The 12,060-nt window shown below is 42.4% G+C and overlaps 4 protein-coding genes and 2 non-coding genes across 8 annotated transcripts; 3 read left to right on the top strand and 3 right to left on the bottom strand.

Annotated features, from left to right (window-relative positions):
• Positions 1 to 18: 18 nt before the first annotated feature.
• TRNAD-GUC lies at positions 19 to 90 on the top strand. The gene has a single exon. It is a non-coding gene; the product is annotated as a tRNA-Asp (tRNA).
• A 64-nt stretch (positions 91 to 154) lies between these two features.
• Positions 155 to 226, top strand: TRNAD-GUC. Its single transcript has one exon. It is a non-coding gene; the product is annotated as a tRNA-Asp (tRNA).
• Positions 227 to 297: 71 nt separating this feature from the next.
• Positions 298 to 2,098, top strand: LOC9661049 (altered inheritance rate of mitochondria protein 25). The gene is made up of 12 exons (XM_024687716.1): positions 298 to 559; positions 612 to 685; positions 753 to 839; positions 900 to 941; positions 994 to 1,038; positions 1,099 to 1,164; positions 1,221 to 1,277; positions 1,329 to 1,390; positions 1,450 to 1,570; positions 1,622 to 1,750; positions 1,805 to 1,908; positions 1,975 to 2,098. The coding sequence occupies exons 1-12, from the start codon at positions 301 to 303 to the stop codon at positions 2,018 to 2,020; spliced, it is 1,092 nt and encodes a 363-aa protein (XP_024543484.1). The 5' UTR covers positions 298 to 300; the 3' UTR covers positions 2,021 to 2,098.
• A 59-nt stretch (positions 2,099 to 2,157) lies between these two features.
• LOC9661048 (probable E3 ubiquitin-protein ligase ARI8) lies at positions 2,158 to 4,925 on the bottom strand. Of its 2 annotated transcripts, XM_024687715.1 has the most exons (14): positions 4,549 to 4,924; positions 4,370 to 4,494; positions 4,188 to 4,290; positions 4,040 to 4,130; positions 3,800 to 3,972; positions 3,646 to 3,750; positions 3,505 to 3,593; positions 3,339 to 3,446; positions 3,202 to 3,292; positions 3,013 to 3,150; positions 2,884 to 2,955; positions 2,731 to 2,830; positions 2,548 to 2,674; positions 2,158 to 2,484 (listed from the first exon to the last, which is right to left on the bottom strand). In XM_024687715.1, the coding sequence occupies exons 1-14, from the start codon at positions 4,711 to 4,713 to the stop codon at positions 2,202 to 2,204; spliced, it is 1,770 nt and encodes a 589-aa protein (XP_024543483.1). In that variant the 5' UTR covers positions 4,714 to 4,924; the 3' UTR covers positions 2,158 to 2,201. The 2 variants fall into 2 exon arrangements, with proteins under 2 accessions (XP_024543483.1, XP_024543482.1); XM_024687714.1 differs by having other exon boundaries at positions 4,370 to 4,925.
• Positions 4,926 to 8,021: 3,096 nt separating this feature from the next.
• Positions 8,022 to 9,471, bottom strand: LOC9661047 (serine/threonine-protein kinase Aurora-1). The gene is made up of 8 exons (XM_002982431.2): positions 9,250 to 9,471; positions 9,033 to 9,179; positions 8,867 to 8,962; positions 8,723 to 8,818; positions 8,572 to 8,668; positions 8,394 to 8,511; positions 8,264 to 8,336; positions 8,022 to 8,213 (listed from the first exon to the last, which is right to left on the bottom strand). Exons 1-8 carry the CDS (start codon positions 9,367 to 9,369, stop codon positions 8,094 to 8,096), a joined length of 867 nt encoding a protein of 288 aa, XP_002982477.1. The 5' UTR covers positions 9,370 to 9,471; the 3' UTR covers positions 8,022 to 8,093.
• Positions 9,472 to 9,592: 121 nt separating this feature from the next.
• Positions 9,593 to 11,991, bottom strand: LOC9661046 (AT-rich interactive domain-containing protein 5). 2 transcript variants are annotated; one of them, XM_002982430.2, is made up of 11 exons: positions 11,423 to 11,987; positions 11,309 to 11,348; positions 11,176 to 11,228; positions 11,064 to 11,109; positions 10,889 to 10,993; positions 10,716 to 10,811; positions 10,629 to 10,659; positions 10,365 to 10,558; positions 10,099 to 10,149; positions 9,943 to 10,035; positions 9,593 to 9,878 (listed from the first exon to the last, which is right to left on the bottom strand). In XM_002982430.2, exons 1-11 carry the CDS (start codon positions 11,893 to 11,895, stop codon positions 9,759 to 9,761), a joined length of 1,302 nt encoding a protein of 433 aa, XP_002982476.1. In that variant the 5' UTR covers positions 11,896 to 11,987; the 3' UTR covers positions 9,593 to 9,758. The 2 variants fall into 2 exon arrangements, 1 of the variants encoding a protein (XP_002982476.1); XR_002993881.1 differs by lacking the exon at positions 9,593 to 9,878 and having other exon boundaries at positions 9,965 to 10,035; positions 10,099 to 10,213; positions 11,423 to 11,991.
• Positions 11,992 to 12,060: the final 69 nt, after the last annotated feature.

The following is a 12,060-nucleotide window of genomic DNA, read 5'->3' as shown; positions in this document are numbered from 1 at the left end:
ATAGTAAGATAATGAGATGTCGTTGTAGTATAGTGGTAAGTATTTCCGCCTGTCACGCGGACGACCCGGGTTCGATCCCCGGCAACGGCGATAGTTTTAAATAATCAGATTTTGGTAAGGCTATTTATTTAGTTTAAAGTTGAGACAATGTGATGTCGTTGTAGTATACTGGTAAGTATTTCCGCCTGTCACGCGGACGACCCGGGTTCGATCCCCGGCAACGGCGCCATTAGTTTAATTTTAACTTTTTACATTATACCACATCAAAAATGGTTTAGAGTTAGGGTTCTGGCCTTGCAAATGGCTGGGCGCCTCTTACGAGCGGCTCGGCGGATCCAAGTGCGCGCTCAGGACGATCAGCTCGCGCATTTCGCTAGATGGAGCAGCAATCCCGCCGGCGCGAGGGAGATTTCTCTTTCCCCGGCGTGCAGTCAGAGCGTTGGCGACGATCAGTCTCTGAGCAGGAGAAGGCTGATTGAGCGGATGCTTTTCGACAAGCGCCGGCGCGACGAGGAGCGCAAGCTCAGGCTCAAGCTTTCCAAGCCAGTTGCTTCCTCTGGTAAAAATTTTTGAATTGGCTCTTGGAGCTTTATTTTGATCGATGATAGCAGGGGTTTACAATGCCGAGCAGCCTCCTCCCAGCGAACCTCTTGTTGGAGCTCTGGCGCCAGATTCTCCACAAGAAGTAAAGCTTTCACTTTGGAAACTCTTATAACTCATGCTTTGCTTCTTCTTTCCCTTCCTTTTAACAGCACAGGCTTGTTCCTGTGTTAGCGAGGCCCGATTTGATGGTCACCAGGAACATAGAGTGGGCCAACGTTGCCTTCGGTCTGGAGCAAGTAATTCCTTTGTAGCTCTTTCTCTTGATTTTTCTTTATCTTCTCTTTTTTCCTTTGCAGCAAAACAGATACGTTATCATGGATCCTCGCCAGCCGCAAGCAGTAAGTAGTTTCTCTAGTCTATGGCATTGTTTTGGACTGAGTGTTTGGCTAGGCTGTTGGATATCTTCTTGAAGAGAGCAGCTTTATCATGCGCCAGGTAAAGCTTTAGAACAAGTTCCCAGTTATCGCTTATTGATTACTTGCAGCGATGTCGCAGTTACTGCGAACGAGGAGGCCTTTCATCGCCAATGTTCTAGATGCCTACGGCAACCAGGTTTTCCAGGTTACAAATCTTACCGTTTCTTTTCTTTCTTCTACTCTTGTGACGCTTTCTGTCAGGTTCGACGACCAGCCTGGTTGATCAACAGCACAATCTTTGTGGAAGTTGATGGCATTGTACTGCACTAAACTCTTTCTACTCGAGATGTTTTAACACGACTTTCGCAGCTTGTTGGTGAGGTTCACAGGAGATGGCATGTCTGGAGACGAATCTATGATCTCTATCTCGGGTAAGCACCACGGAAACTCGAAGTTTCTGGAGTCGCTTGACAGTGCGACACGAATGCAGGAAGACGCAGTTTGGACGTGTTGAGAATCCGGGCTTTTGGAACTGGACTTTCACTGTGTGTGACGAGAATGGCGATACTCTGGCCGTCGTGGACCGCAGCTGGAGAGGATTTGGCTACGAGGTATGGTGTGATAATTCCAGACCAGCGAGTATCTCACTGCTTGGAATGCAGTTCTTCACAGATGCTGGGCAATATGTCGTGAGATTTGGCGAAGTCCTGGCTGATGGTACAAACAGAGCTGGAGTTGCTGGCCAGTACGTTTTGCAGGGCGGCGAGCAAGCTCAAAACGTTGATCCACAGGTGGATATCTTTGCGTTTTCCTCTTGCGAGCTCGCGAGATTTTTCTTTTTCCAGGTGGAGCCTCTTTCGGTTTCTCGCTCTTTGACACTGACCGAGAGAGCGATTGTTCTAGCTCTTGCCGTCTCTCTCGACAACGATTACTTCTCGAGACACAGCGGGTGAGTGTCGATGCTCTTGCTTTTTGTGCCTGGTTTGAAACTTACAAACTCTAATGTTCTCGCCAGGATGGGAATGCCAATTCCCATTATCGGAGGAAGCCCAGAACCTTGAGCTCTATTCTTCTGTCGATGTAAAGGAACAATCGCAAGCTTTTGCTCTAAACTCAAACGAGAAGTTTTGTGCTTCGAATATGCTTAGATTCGCTGACCGTTAGGAATATACAGGATTCCCTTCACGGAGCCCTAAAATACCAAGAATATACTTTGCTTAAAGACAACTTTTCTTCCTTCTCTCAGGGCCTGTGGTGGCACAGTTGACACGAACGCACGCTGGATGGATTACCGAAGGTGCAGCGCTCGCACGACCACACACCGCTCTCGTCAATGGCGCTCCGGCTCGAGCCCCCATTGTTCTTGGAGCTCCCGCCTTTCTTGCCGCTCTTCCGGGAGCTTCCCGACGCCTTGGAGCTGCTGCTGCTGTTCTTGTTGCTGTTGGCCGCCGCTTTCGAGTTGTCCACGTCCGATAGCCCCGTCTCCAGCGCGCGCATCAAGTTCTCAAAGTAAGTCCTCGTTACACTGCGCGCAGCCGCGGATCATGAGCAAATGCCAGGAAGAAAAACTTTGGAAACTTTGCCTTACCTTGTGAGACCAGCCAGTTTGGTGCGAAACTCGTTGAACGGGACATCCGGAGGATCCTCGCCCAGGAAGACTTGCAAGTCCTTCTCCGCGCATTGGTGTAGGCGCTCAAGGCCGGCCTCCGCTTCACCTGATTTTTCCACTTTGGTATCAGCGATGCACGAGAGAAAAGGCCATGTTGTATACCTTGCACGTACTCAAAAAACTGCCGCTTCGCATCCTCGTTTTCTGGAAGATAATAACCATACGCGTATGTCCATTTTAGAACCCGTCGGCACTCTACGATCTACACGGCACAAGACTTATCAGAAAAGAACAACTATACAGGATAGAGCTTACCTGCATCCAAGCATCCGTCACAAACTTTAGCTGTGATACAGGCTGACACTGTCTGTCGCTTAATTTCTCCATCTGGAAAGCATCACACGATAAACATTAGCACTGAAGAAACAAAACACAGCAACAAACATGTAAAGCTTGCATCTGTTGAAGATCAGAGAGCGCTTTTTGCCTGGATGACTCGTTTGTGGCCCATCTTTCGTAGTAGTGTGTATAACGTTCAAGCATGTTCTTAGCCATCTCTCTACGCCTTTCAGCTTCATCATACTGTAAGAAAACTTGTAAATTTGAGGCAGTGAGAACTACCTAGATACGTACCACTCCTTCCTGCTTAGCAGCTTCATACCGATTACAAGCATAAAATCCCCCTGTGCGCTCACCGTGTTCAGACCACGGTCCAAGACAAAGCCTACCACACATCAATCAGACATCAGCGAGAAAAAAAAATCACCTACCAGCAAAACTCAAACTTGCACGGAGGCGTACACGTTATATGCATGCATCCTTGAGATTTTTCGATCGGTCTTTTACACTTTGGACAAGGTTTGGAATTGGCGAGAATCCTGATCAGCAAGAAAAGACGATGAATTCAGTCGTTACAACTAGGAAGCAACAGCCTACCAATTCATGTTCTCGGATTCAGCGCAGTTTTTCAGTATCCACTTCGTCACAGTTTCGCAATCAACGGGCCGATGGGCATCCTCCAAACACTGCAGCTTCACAAAGTTAAAGCCAAAACATGAACAGCTTTCGCATACTTACGCTCCAGCAGAATGGATGACCGCACTTGCAGACAACGTCATGTGAACCACTACCTGGAAAATACTCCAGCGCAAAATCACATCCTGGAGCAGGACACCATTTTGCCTGCACAAGTTTGTCAGTTAAGCAATCCAGCTACAACAGAAAGCGACACCTTTCGGTTGTCTTCGACAAACGAGCGTAACAAATATCTATTGTACTTGACACGGTCTTCCTCGCAAACCAGCGACATAACAAGCTCATCCCCGACAGCAGCGTTACAAGATGGATCAGGACATCGAAGTGTCAGACATCCAGGGCCATCGGAAATCGCAGTATGAACATATCCTGATCATTAGAAAAAAAAGGTGCGAATCAGTGAGCAAAGCCAAGCGTTTCCGCTACGTTTAGCAACCTGTCCAACATAAACTACAAAAGTAATGCCCGCAAACCGTTGCTCTCATCTTGTCAACCCCGAAAGCATCGAAGCAGATCCCGCAAACAATCTGGAAGTAGAGTCCACGTCAAGCATCGAAAAAACAAAGCAAACTTGCAAGGATCACCTCTTTGGGAGGTCTCCTCCCCGCGGATTTCTCCAGTAAGCCAACTGTCTTGCGAACAGCTTGCTCATTGGCAAACCATTCATCATTTACAGTACTGATGCACCTGGGAAAGAGAAAAGAGCTCAAGCTCACTCACTACGATCAAGGAAAAACCAAAGAGAGCGAGATTTCGCAACACGAACCACTTGAAGTGCCGCAAAAGAACACTAGCATCGCCCTTGGAAATCGATAACACGCCCGCTACGCTCTTCACAGCCTCCTCTTGCCTCTTGCAAATTTCGTCTTCACTCAGCACCACGAAATTATTCTGGAAAAGCACAAGGCAGCCAAAATGTAAAGCGCGCGATTTCCCGAGCCATACCTGAGGCGCCCGAGTGGAAGGGGAAAGATCGTCCATGGAATTATCATCAAACGGGTAGACGGAGTCATCGTCCTCCTCGTCGCTGGGCATCGCGTCGCTGTACTCATCGCCATAGTAGTCGCCGTCGGAGGTGTAGGCGTCTTGCATGTCATCGTCTGAATCCATCCACCAGGAGATCCTACAGACCTAAATTCCAGAGATTTTCGAGCTGCGCAGCTACTCACGGCCGCAGCCGAGTCGCAGATCCGATGCCGCCGCTACTCCAGCTCTTGCATTCTCCCCCAAGCTCAATCGTCGAGAAACCCTGATGCCCTGCCACTCGAGGCATATTCCCGTTTTGGTGTAAAGAGAGAGAAGAGAGGGGCTAGGGTTTTGCAATGGGGAAAACAATTTCAAGGTCACTCTTTGACAAGTTCCAATGTTACCTCATTCAAGTTTGTGTTGAGAATGAGTTATATTCAGTTGGAGAAAATGTGAGAGAAAGTATTTTGAGGGCAATAAAGTTTTGGACACGCCAGAAAACTTGCAAGCAGATATGCTGTTTTACTTCTCATTCAACATAGCTATTGTAGCTGTGGCGGTAAACGACTTTTCCAGGCTCTTGTGCAATCTATCAATGAAATCATTGGTATCATCCAGAAAGTAGCTTTTTAGTTATTGAGATCTGAATAGTTTCTTCTAAGTTTGTCATATGAAACTTCTTGGAAATTGGCAGAGATATAAAACTTGAATGCAAAGAATTTAACCAGCAAAAACTTATTAAAGTATTCTAATGTTTTTCAAAAATAGCAATAGAAAAGTAACTTGAAAAATATTTACATATAAACTAAAATAAAATAAAAATTTCATATATATAAATATATATGTAAATTATGTATTAATAATATGCTAATTATAATATCTAGTCATTCTTGTATATAAGAAAGGGTTTAGACCCTAATTTATATACTTATTCCCATATCTTGAACACTCACATTGATAGAAGTAAAGTTATAATTTATTCCTAGAGGGTAAAGTTTTTTAACACTGCTTTACATAGTGTTCAAGATTTTGCTTTTATTCTTATTCCTTTATTTGTTCTTATTTTTATTCTTTTAAGTCTAGATTTATATAGCTTTTTGTCATATCTAAACTTTTAATTATTGTTATACTTAGATTTTCTCTTCCTTTTGAACTTCATTGCATTTCCTTTTTCCACCATACAAATATGTTACTCGAGGCTATTAATGTTATTCAGTTGGATTGAGTTTTTTATGCTATAGGGTGTAATTATATTATCAATCTTCAACTTCTATAGGATGTGATTACATGATATTTTTGTTTCTAGTGTCCTATTGTCTCCCATTAATATGAAAGCATAATCATAATATCAATTGCAGTTATAGTTTGAGTTTTGGAGAATGTTCAAGGATAAAGTACATAGGAATACTATATATATGAGCTTAAGTGGATTCTAAATTGTGATGAGGAGCCTGATTACTATAAAAATATCTTTAGAGACAAATTTAAAAATTTCACACAGTATCTTTTAGTTTACCTTTTGATCTTTTTTCTTTACTTTTTACTCTTTCTTAACCTTTTTTTATTCTTTATTTCTATTCTATGTTATCATATTTTTAAGTTCTAGTGTTAAGTAATCCTTTATTCTAAAGGTTTAGTCACTTTTGTTAGAGTTTTGGGTTAAATATATATCTCTAGTTGTGAGTGATGTTAAAATTTTTTGTTTTATCATTGTTACTAAGGGATTTATATATTTTCTTGAGAGTATGGATATTTCTATTGATTTTCATATAAAAAATTGAGTCATGTGTTGAAGAGATTGAGTGGTGTGAATTTTTTATTTATCTTATGACATTTTAAAATAGGAAGACTTTTATTCTCCAAGCTTTAAATACATTTCCATTAACTACTAAAAATTCCTCTTTTAATGTTTTTTTATTTACTTTTTTTTCACAATGTTTCTTTTTTACTTTTTCTTTTTTGCCTTAACATTTCAAACTTTTGGAAGAAGGGATAAAGTAATAGACAAGAGTTTAACAAGAGTCTAGATAAAGTAAAAATGAATAAATATAGTAATAAAGCAAAGATGAACGATATAAATAAAATTAAGATAAATATAGTTAGTTTGAATGAGATATTTAACTTTATCATAGTGAGGCCGAATAAATTTTATACTGAATTGAGGTTAAACATTGATAGCAAATACGAATGCAACAAATTTAAATAAAGTTTGATGTTTAAAATTTCTTTTGAGGGGTGGATAAAAAAGATAAATAGAGTGAGTCAAACTTCCTATATGTGGTGTTGCAAAAAAATAAATATTGTGAATCTAAATTAACATGGGCTAAGTTGACCAAAAGTAAAACACAAAAATAAGTTTTTTTCATAGTTGTAAATCTGAATTAATGATAATTTTAAAGGATGGTCAATAAACAGGTTTAGAGATATAATATATTGTTTGTTACAATGGTTAAACATTAAACCCATTTATCATGAGCAATATATTTTTATAAAAAATATAAATAAAAATATCTTATTAATAAAACTGTATTTATTTATATATTTATATATTATCCATCCAGATACACTCTAATCTCAATGTAAATATCCTCCAATGATATACCCACAGCTTTTTCAATCATAGAAGCTAATAAAATCCGTGTGATTGATGTTGAAACATATCTAAATGCAACTTCTATATGTACTTATTTCCACTATACTGTAGTAAATATTTAAATATGCAAATGTTATAAAAAAAATTCAACTTTATATTTTAATTATTTATTATTTATTTAATATAGTGCCTAGTCACTACAAAACAAAAATATATGTGTCATAAAAAATTTGGTTAGTATATTAATAACTTAAAGATTTATTATTTTTAAGAATTTAAAAATTACCTAATTTATGTAAATAATAATCATTATATCTTTATTTATAAAGTTTTTTTACGAGGTATTTATTTTTTAGCCTCAAACACCATTGACTTTATTTATTATATATTTAATTCCTCTAATTATATCTTTAATTAAATTTATATATATAAATATATTATACCACCCAAACATGTTTCACATGACCAAAAACTTTTTAAAATTGTGATATAATTCAAATTTCAAAATTAATTAAATTTTGAACTATTTAATTGTGGAAGTTGAATTTTTTAGAAGTTACATTATAGAATGCAAATTTTTTTAACTAATCAAACTCTAAATTTACATAACTTATATTGAAAAATTTATTGTGTAACATATTATATTACAACTCAAGACAAAAAGGCATTACATAATTGTATATGATTGGAAAAAAAATAAACACATAATCTTAACACATGTTTTGCCACATTATAGATAATCCCATAATGAATTGAACTAATTCAATTTTATTTCTCAAGAATTAAAGTTAAAATATGTGTCCAAACCAAAAGCATTAACAAGTTATGAGATACTAACACTCTAAAAAATCTGGAGACAAAGTTTCTTTGACGGTTTTTTATATTAATCTTTTCACAGATTAGATTTTCCTTTCCCATTTTATTTCTTTCGCTATGCACTAGCTCCACCACTGCCAGCATAAATCCCCGATGGATCTGCATTAGCAGTAATCCATGGATGAGCGAGAAGTTCTTTCAGAGGAAGTCTTTGCGAAGAATCCTTGCATAGAAGCTGCAAACGACGATGGATCAGCAAAGTTCTTTGTGTGAGAAGTTCAGTACCTGGCATATGAGATCTTTTGCCGCTGTAGAGATCACTGGCTTGATTGGAAACTTCAAATCCACTCGGACAATGCTGCACACGGTTGATCAAAGTAAAATAGCTAGAAATCAAATACGTCTTCTTCTGTACCGTCTGTAGGTATCCGACAGTTTCTGAGCTTCGAAAGGAGGAGTGCCAAACAGGAACTCGTAGCAGAGAACACCCAAGCTCCACACATCTACGCTTGCATCGTGCTCCTTATTTTCCACTGTAAGAACTCCCAGTTAGCAACGACCAGAGCGAAAACGAAGTGCAGTAGAGTACACACCCATTTCTGGAGGGAGATAGTCGAGAGTTCCACACATCGTCCGCCTCCGGTTAAATGTATGGACTGACCACCCAAAGTCAGCTATTTTCAGTTCACCCTGCCGATACAAAACTAGTAACCGCTTCTCGTTTTACGAATTAGAAAGGCTTACCTTCATCCCAATAAGGAGATTTTCTGGCTTGATGTCTCTGTGGATGACATGTTTCTCGTGGCAGTACATTAATGCCCTTGCCAAAGAAGCGATGTACTGCAGAAAGAAACAATAAATCAGGGCAACATATGGACGTTATCTTACAGTCGCCGCTCTCTTCTCGGAGAAAACTTTGCACCGTTGGAGTTCCTTGTACAGCTCGCCTTTGGCAGCATACTCGAGTATAAGATACACTCTATTCTGTGTGATCAAAACAAGAGCATCAGGAACTACTGGAAGGAGAAGAGAAAAAATTCGAGAAATGCCCAACCTGATCATAGAAATATCCATAGAGACGGAGAATGTTGGGATGTCTCAAGTGACTTTGGATCTCAATCTCGCGACGCAGTTGATGCTCGACTTGCGACTGCTGGAGCTGGTTCTTGAACAGCACTTTGAGCGCCACAACGTATTTACTCTACACATCAAGGGAGTAAGAAACGTTAGCTACCATCAAGCAGCGCAAAATGTAATGCAAGAACACATACTCTCTTCTCTCTGGCGAGATACACGTTTCCAAACTTCCCGCGGCCCAGAGGCTTCCCAATGTCGAAATCCGCGAGCTTCCATCGCCGCTCCTCGGGGACAGCCTCTGGCGCCTCCACCATAGCTAGAAACCAAGCCGATTACCCCCGATCTCGCAGCGCCTCGACCAATGCGCAGTGAAACCCTAGGTGCCGCTGCGCCCTAGCTCAAGAAACACAGCCCCTCCTCTCACAATCCCTTCCTTCACATTAGGTGTTGTTACTTTGAAAGAGGACAATTTTGACACACAACGGTCACAAAATGACCTCTATGGATTCCGTACACACCACGGCCCATCGTACGGTAGACCCATAGCAATACTTTTTCTTTGTTGTTTCTCCATTAAAAAGAATTTACATCCCTTCGCCTTCTTCCCCACGAATGAATCACACAGCAGCTCCAAATCTTTCGCGCTTTATCATTCTTCTTTTCTTTCGTTTCTGATTCTTTCTTTTCTTCGCTAGAACTTTCGTCATGACTGCTGCTGCTCCGACGAAGATTGAGCGAATGGAACTCTGATGAACAGCTGCCCGTGGAGCGTAACAACGGCCGATGTTTGATGAGCATCGATCTTTAGCGGCAGATTAATCACCTGCACAAATCGATGTGAAAAAACTTCCCGGAGAGAACGGTAGCTGAAAGAAGAAAACCCAAACCTTTCTAAAGGCAGTAACTCCCCAAGGATTGTCAGGTTGTTCGGGTTCTCCAGCAATGACAAGCCTTCCCCCGGCCTCGCATTGTATCCTTACCTGACAAAGCAAACGAAACGATCATCAAGAACAAGATCAAACCCAAGGAAAAGAAGAACACACCTCCTCTCGCAATAGTCCTGGAACAAGAGCATACACCTCAAAGCATTCGCGCTGCTCACAAGCCCAACCAGAAGTTCCGATCAGTGGGTCACTTGCGCCAACTTCAATTTACCATCTGCCACACGAGCAGTGCTCCTGCCTGAGCATGTCGTCACTAATCCTACCACTCTAAATGCAGTTCTACAACTCAAAACCCCGAAGGGTTTTCGACGGACTGTATGCCATATCGACCAGGAAGAACAGCTACGAAGGAAGGAAGAACTCACCGTTTGATGGACATTGATCTTCACCCAGTCGGCTTGTGGACCTTCGTCAATCACGTCCAGATCGAGGCCGCTGTGTACTGCCTTGCCTTTCAAGGGCTCGTGCTTTGCGAGCTTCTTCTTTGCGGAAAGATGAGAGTCGTCATAGCTGTTCTCCTTCTTCCCTTTGCCAGAACCATCTTTCCGTTTCAAGAAGCCTATTATCGAGACAAAAACAAAACCAGGCTGTTAGTCAAAGGAAAAAAACAGGGAAGTATGTTGGCTGACCTCGTTTATCACGTCTAGCCGAGCTCTTGTCCTGAAGTAAAAGCTCTGAGACAAATGCTAGCTTAGCGAAAGCTTACGTGAACATACCTTCGAGGGCAGTTCTACCAAGTCTCCATTCCCACGTTGAGAATGCCATCCCTGCATAGCTCTTGCCGCTGCATCTCGCCTCGCCCTTCCAGGAGGCTACATAAGAAAACAAACGAGAACAAACGAGGACCTTCGTCAGGATCGATAACTCCAACCGATAAGTTAAGTCTCACCTGTATAGGGGCCGAAGACAAACCGTCCTCGGACCTCGAAGGATCGCCCGGTTGATCATGGTAGACCGAAACTCCCGTCGTGAACTTCTCATACTCGAGAAGTGCCTGAAAAAGCAAGGAAGAAAAGAAAAAGCATCGCCTTTTAGAAATGCACGAGACATAAGAATACGTGAACCTTTTCATAGAAGCCACGGAAGGACCACGAAATGGTTGTGCACGTTCTAAAGGAGCAAGAAGACACACGAATCAATGCTAAAGGCATGAGCTCTTAAAGCAAAGCAACTTACTTGGGGGGTTTGAAGGAATCGCCGACTTGACGCCAAAGCTTTCCAGAGGTCACCTGGTAAACACAAAGACGATCAAAACATCTATCGGCTTTCCATTGTCCAAAACATATATAATCGGGATATAGAGACTAACCTGTTCGTATCCTCCCAGTTTCATCACAGCCTTCCACAACCTGGCAGCAAAGAGAAAAACATCCAGAGAAAAAAAAAAAAAGTTTTAGAACAAGCTATGGAACTAAAAGCTTACTTGAGGCAATTGAGCTCCTCTCCATAGAACTTGGGAGCTTTAAACTCCATGCTCCTCTCCCGGAAGAACTTCTCCAGCTCCTTGACGAATGCCAATTGCTCCTCCACAGTGCCATCGCCATCGTCCTCGGAGGTCTCCGCAAACCCATCCTCCAGGTTCCCATCCTTGTCCAGCGCTGACGACTCCGTGTACTGCGTCGCCGCGAGCTCGTTCCCAGCGCCATCGCCGCCGCTATACTCATTCTCCACGCCATTCGCTTCCTGGCTTACGCCGGGCTCTTGCTCTTGCTCTTGCTCCTTGCCTTCGTAGCTCACCTCCTCAGCCTGGAATCCGCTGTGCGTCGGCGACGCCGCCGCCGCCTCCTCCCCGGGCTCCTCCCCCCACGGCGCCATGTACTGCTGCTCCTCCTCGGGACCATTGCCGGCGTCGTCGTTCTCGTCGAAGCTCCCCGGATTCATGCCCTCGGAATCCATCCCTGCCGAAATTTCGCACCGCAAGAGCTCGTCGCGCTGGTCGCGCTCCCCGCGCTAGGCGCTGCGCGAAAACCCCATATCCTCCATAGCTCAGCCCTTCGTCCCCAGCAGACCGCCGTTGGATGTGAACGGGATCCAACGGCCACGCGTGCGCCTAAGACCTAA

Source organism: Selaginella moellendorffii, unplaced genomic scaffold, assembly GCF_000143415.4.
Source record: "Selaginella moellendorffii unplaced genomic scaffold, v1.0 SELMOscaffold_54, whole genome shotgun sequence".
Taxonomy (NCBI): domain Eukaryota; kingdom Viridiplantae; phylum Streptophyta; class Lycopodiopsida; order Selaginellales; family Selaginellaceae; genus Selaginella; species Selaginella moellendorffii.
Note: the sequence above shows the minus strand (reverse complement) of the source record. Positions and strands in the feature narration are given on the sequence as shown.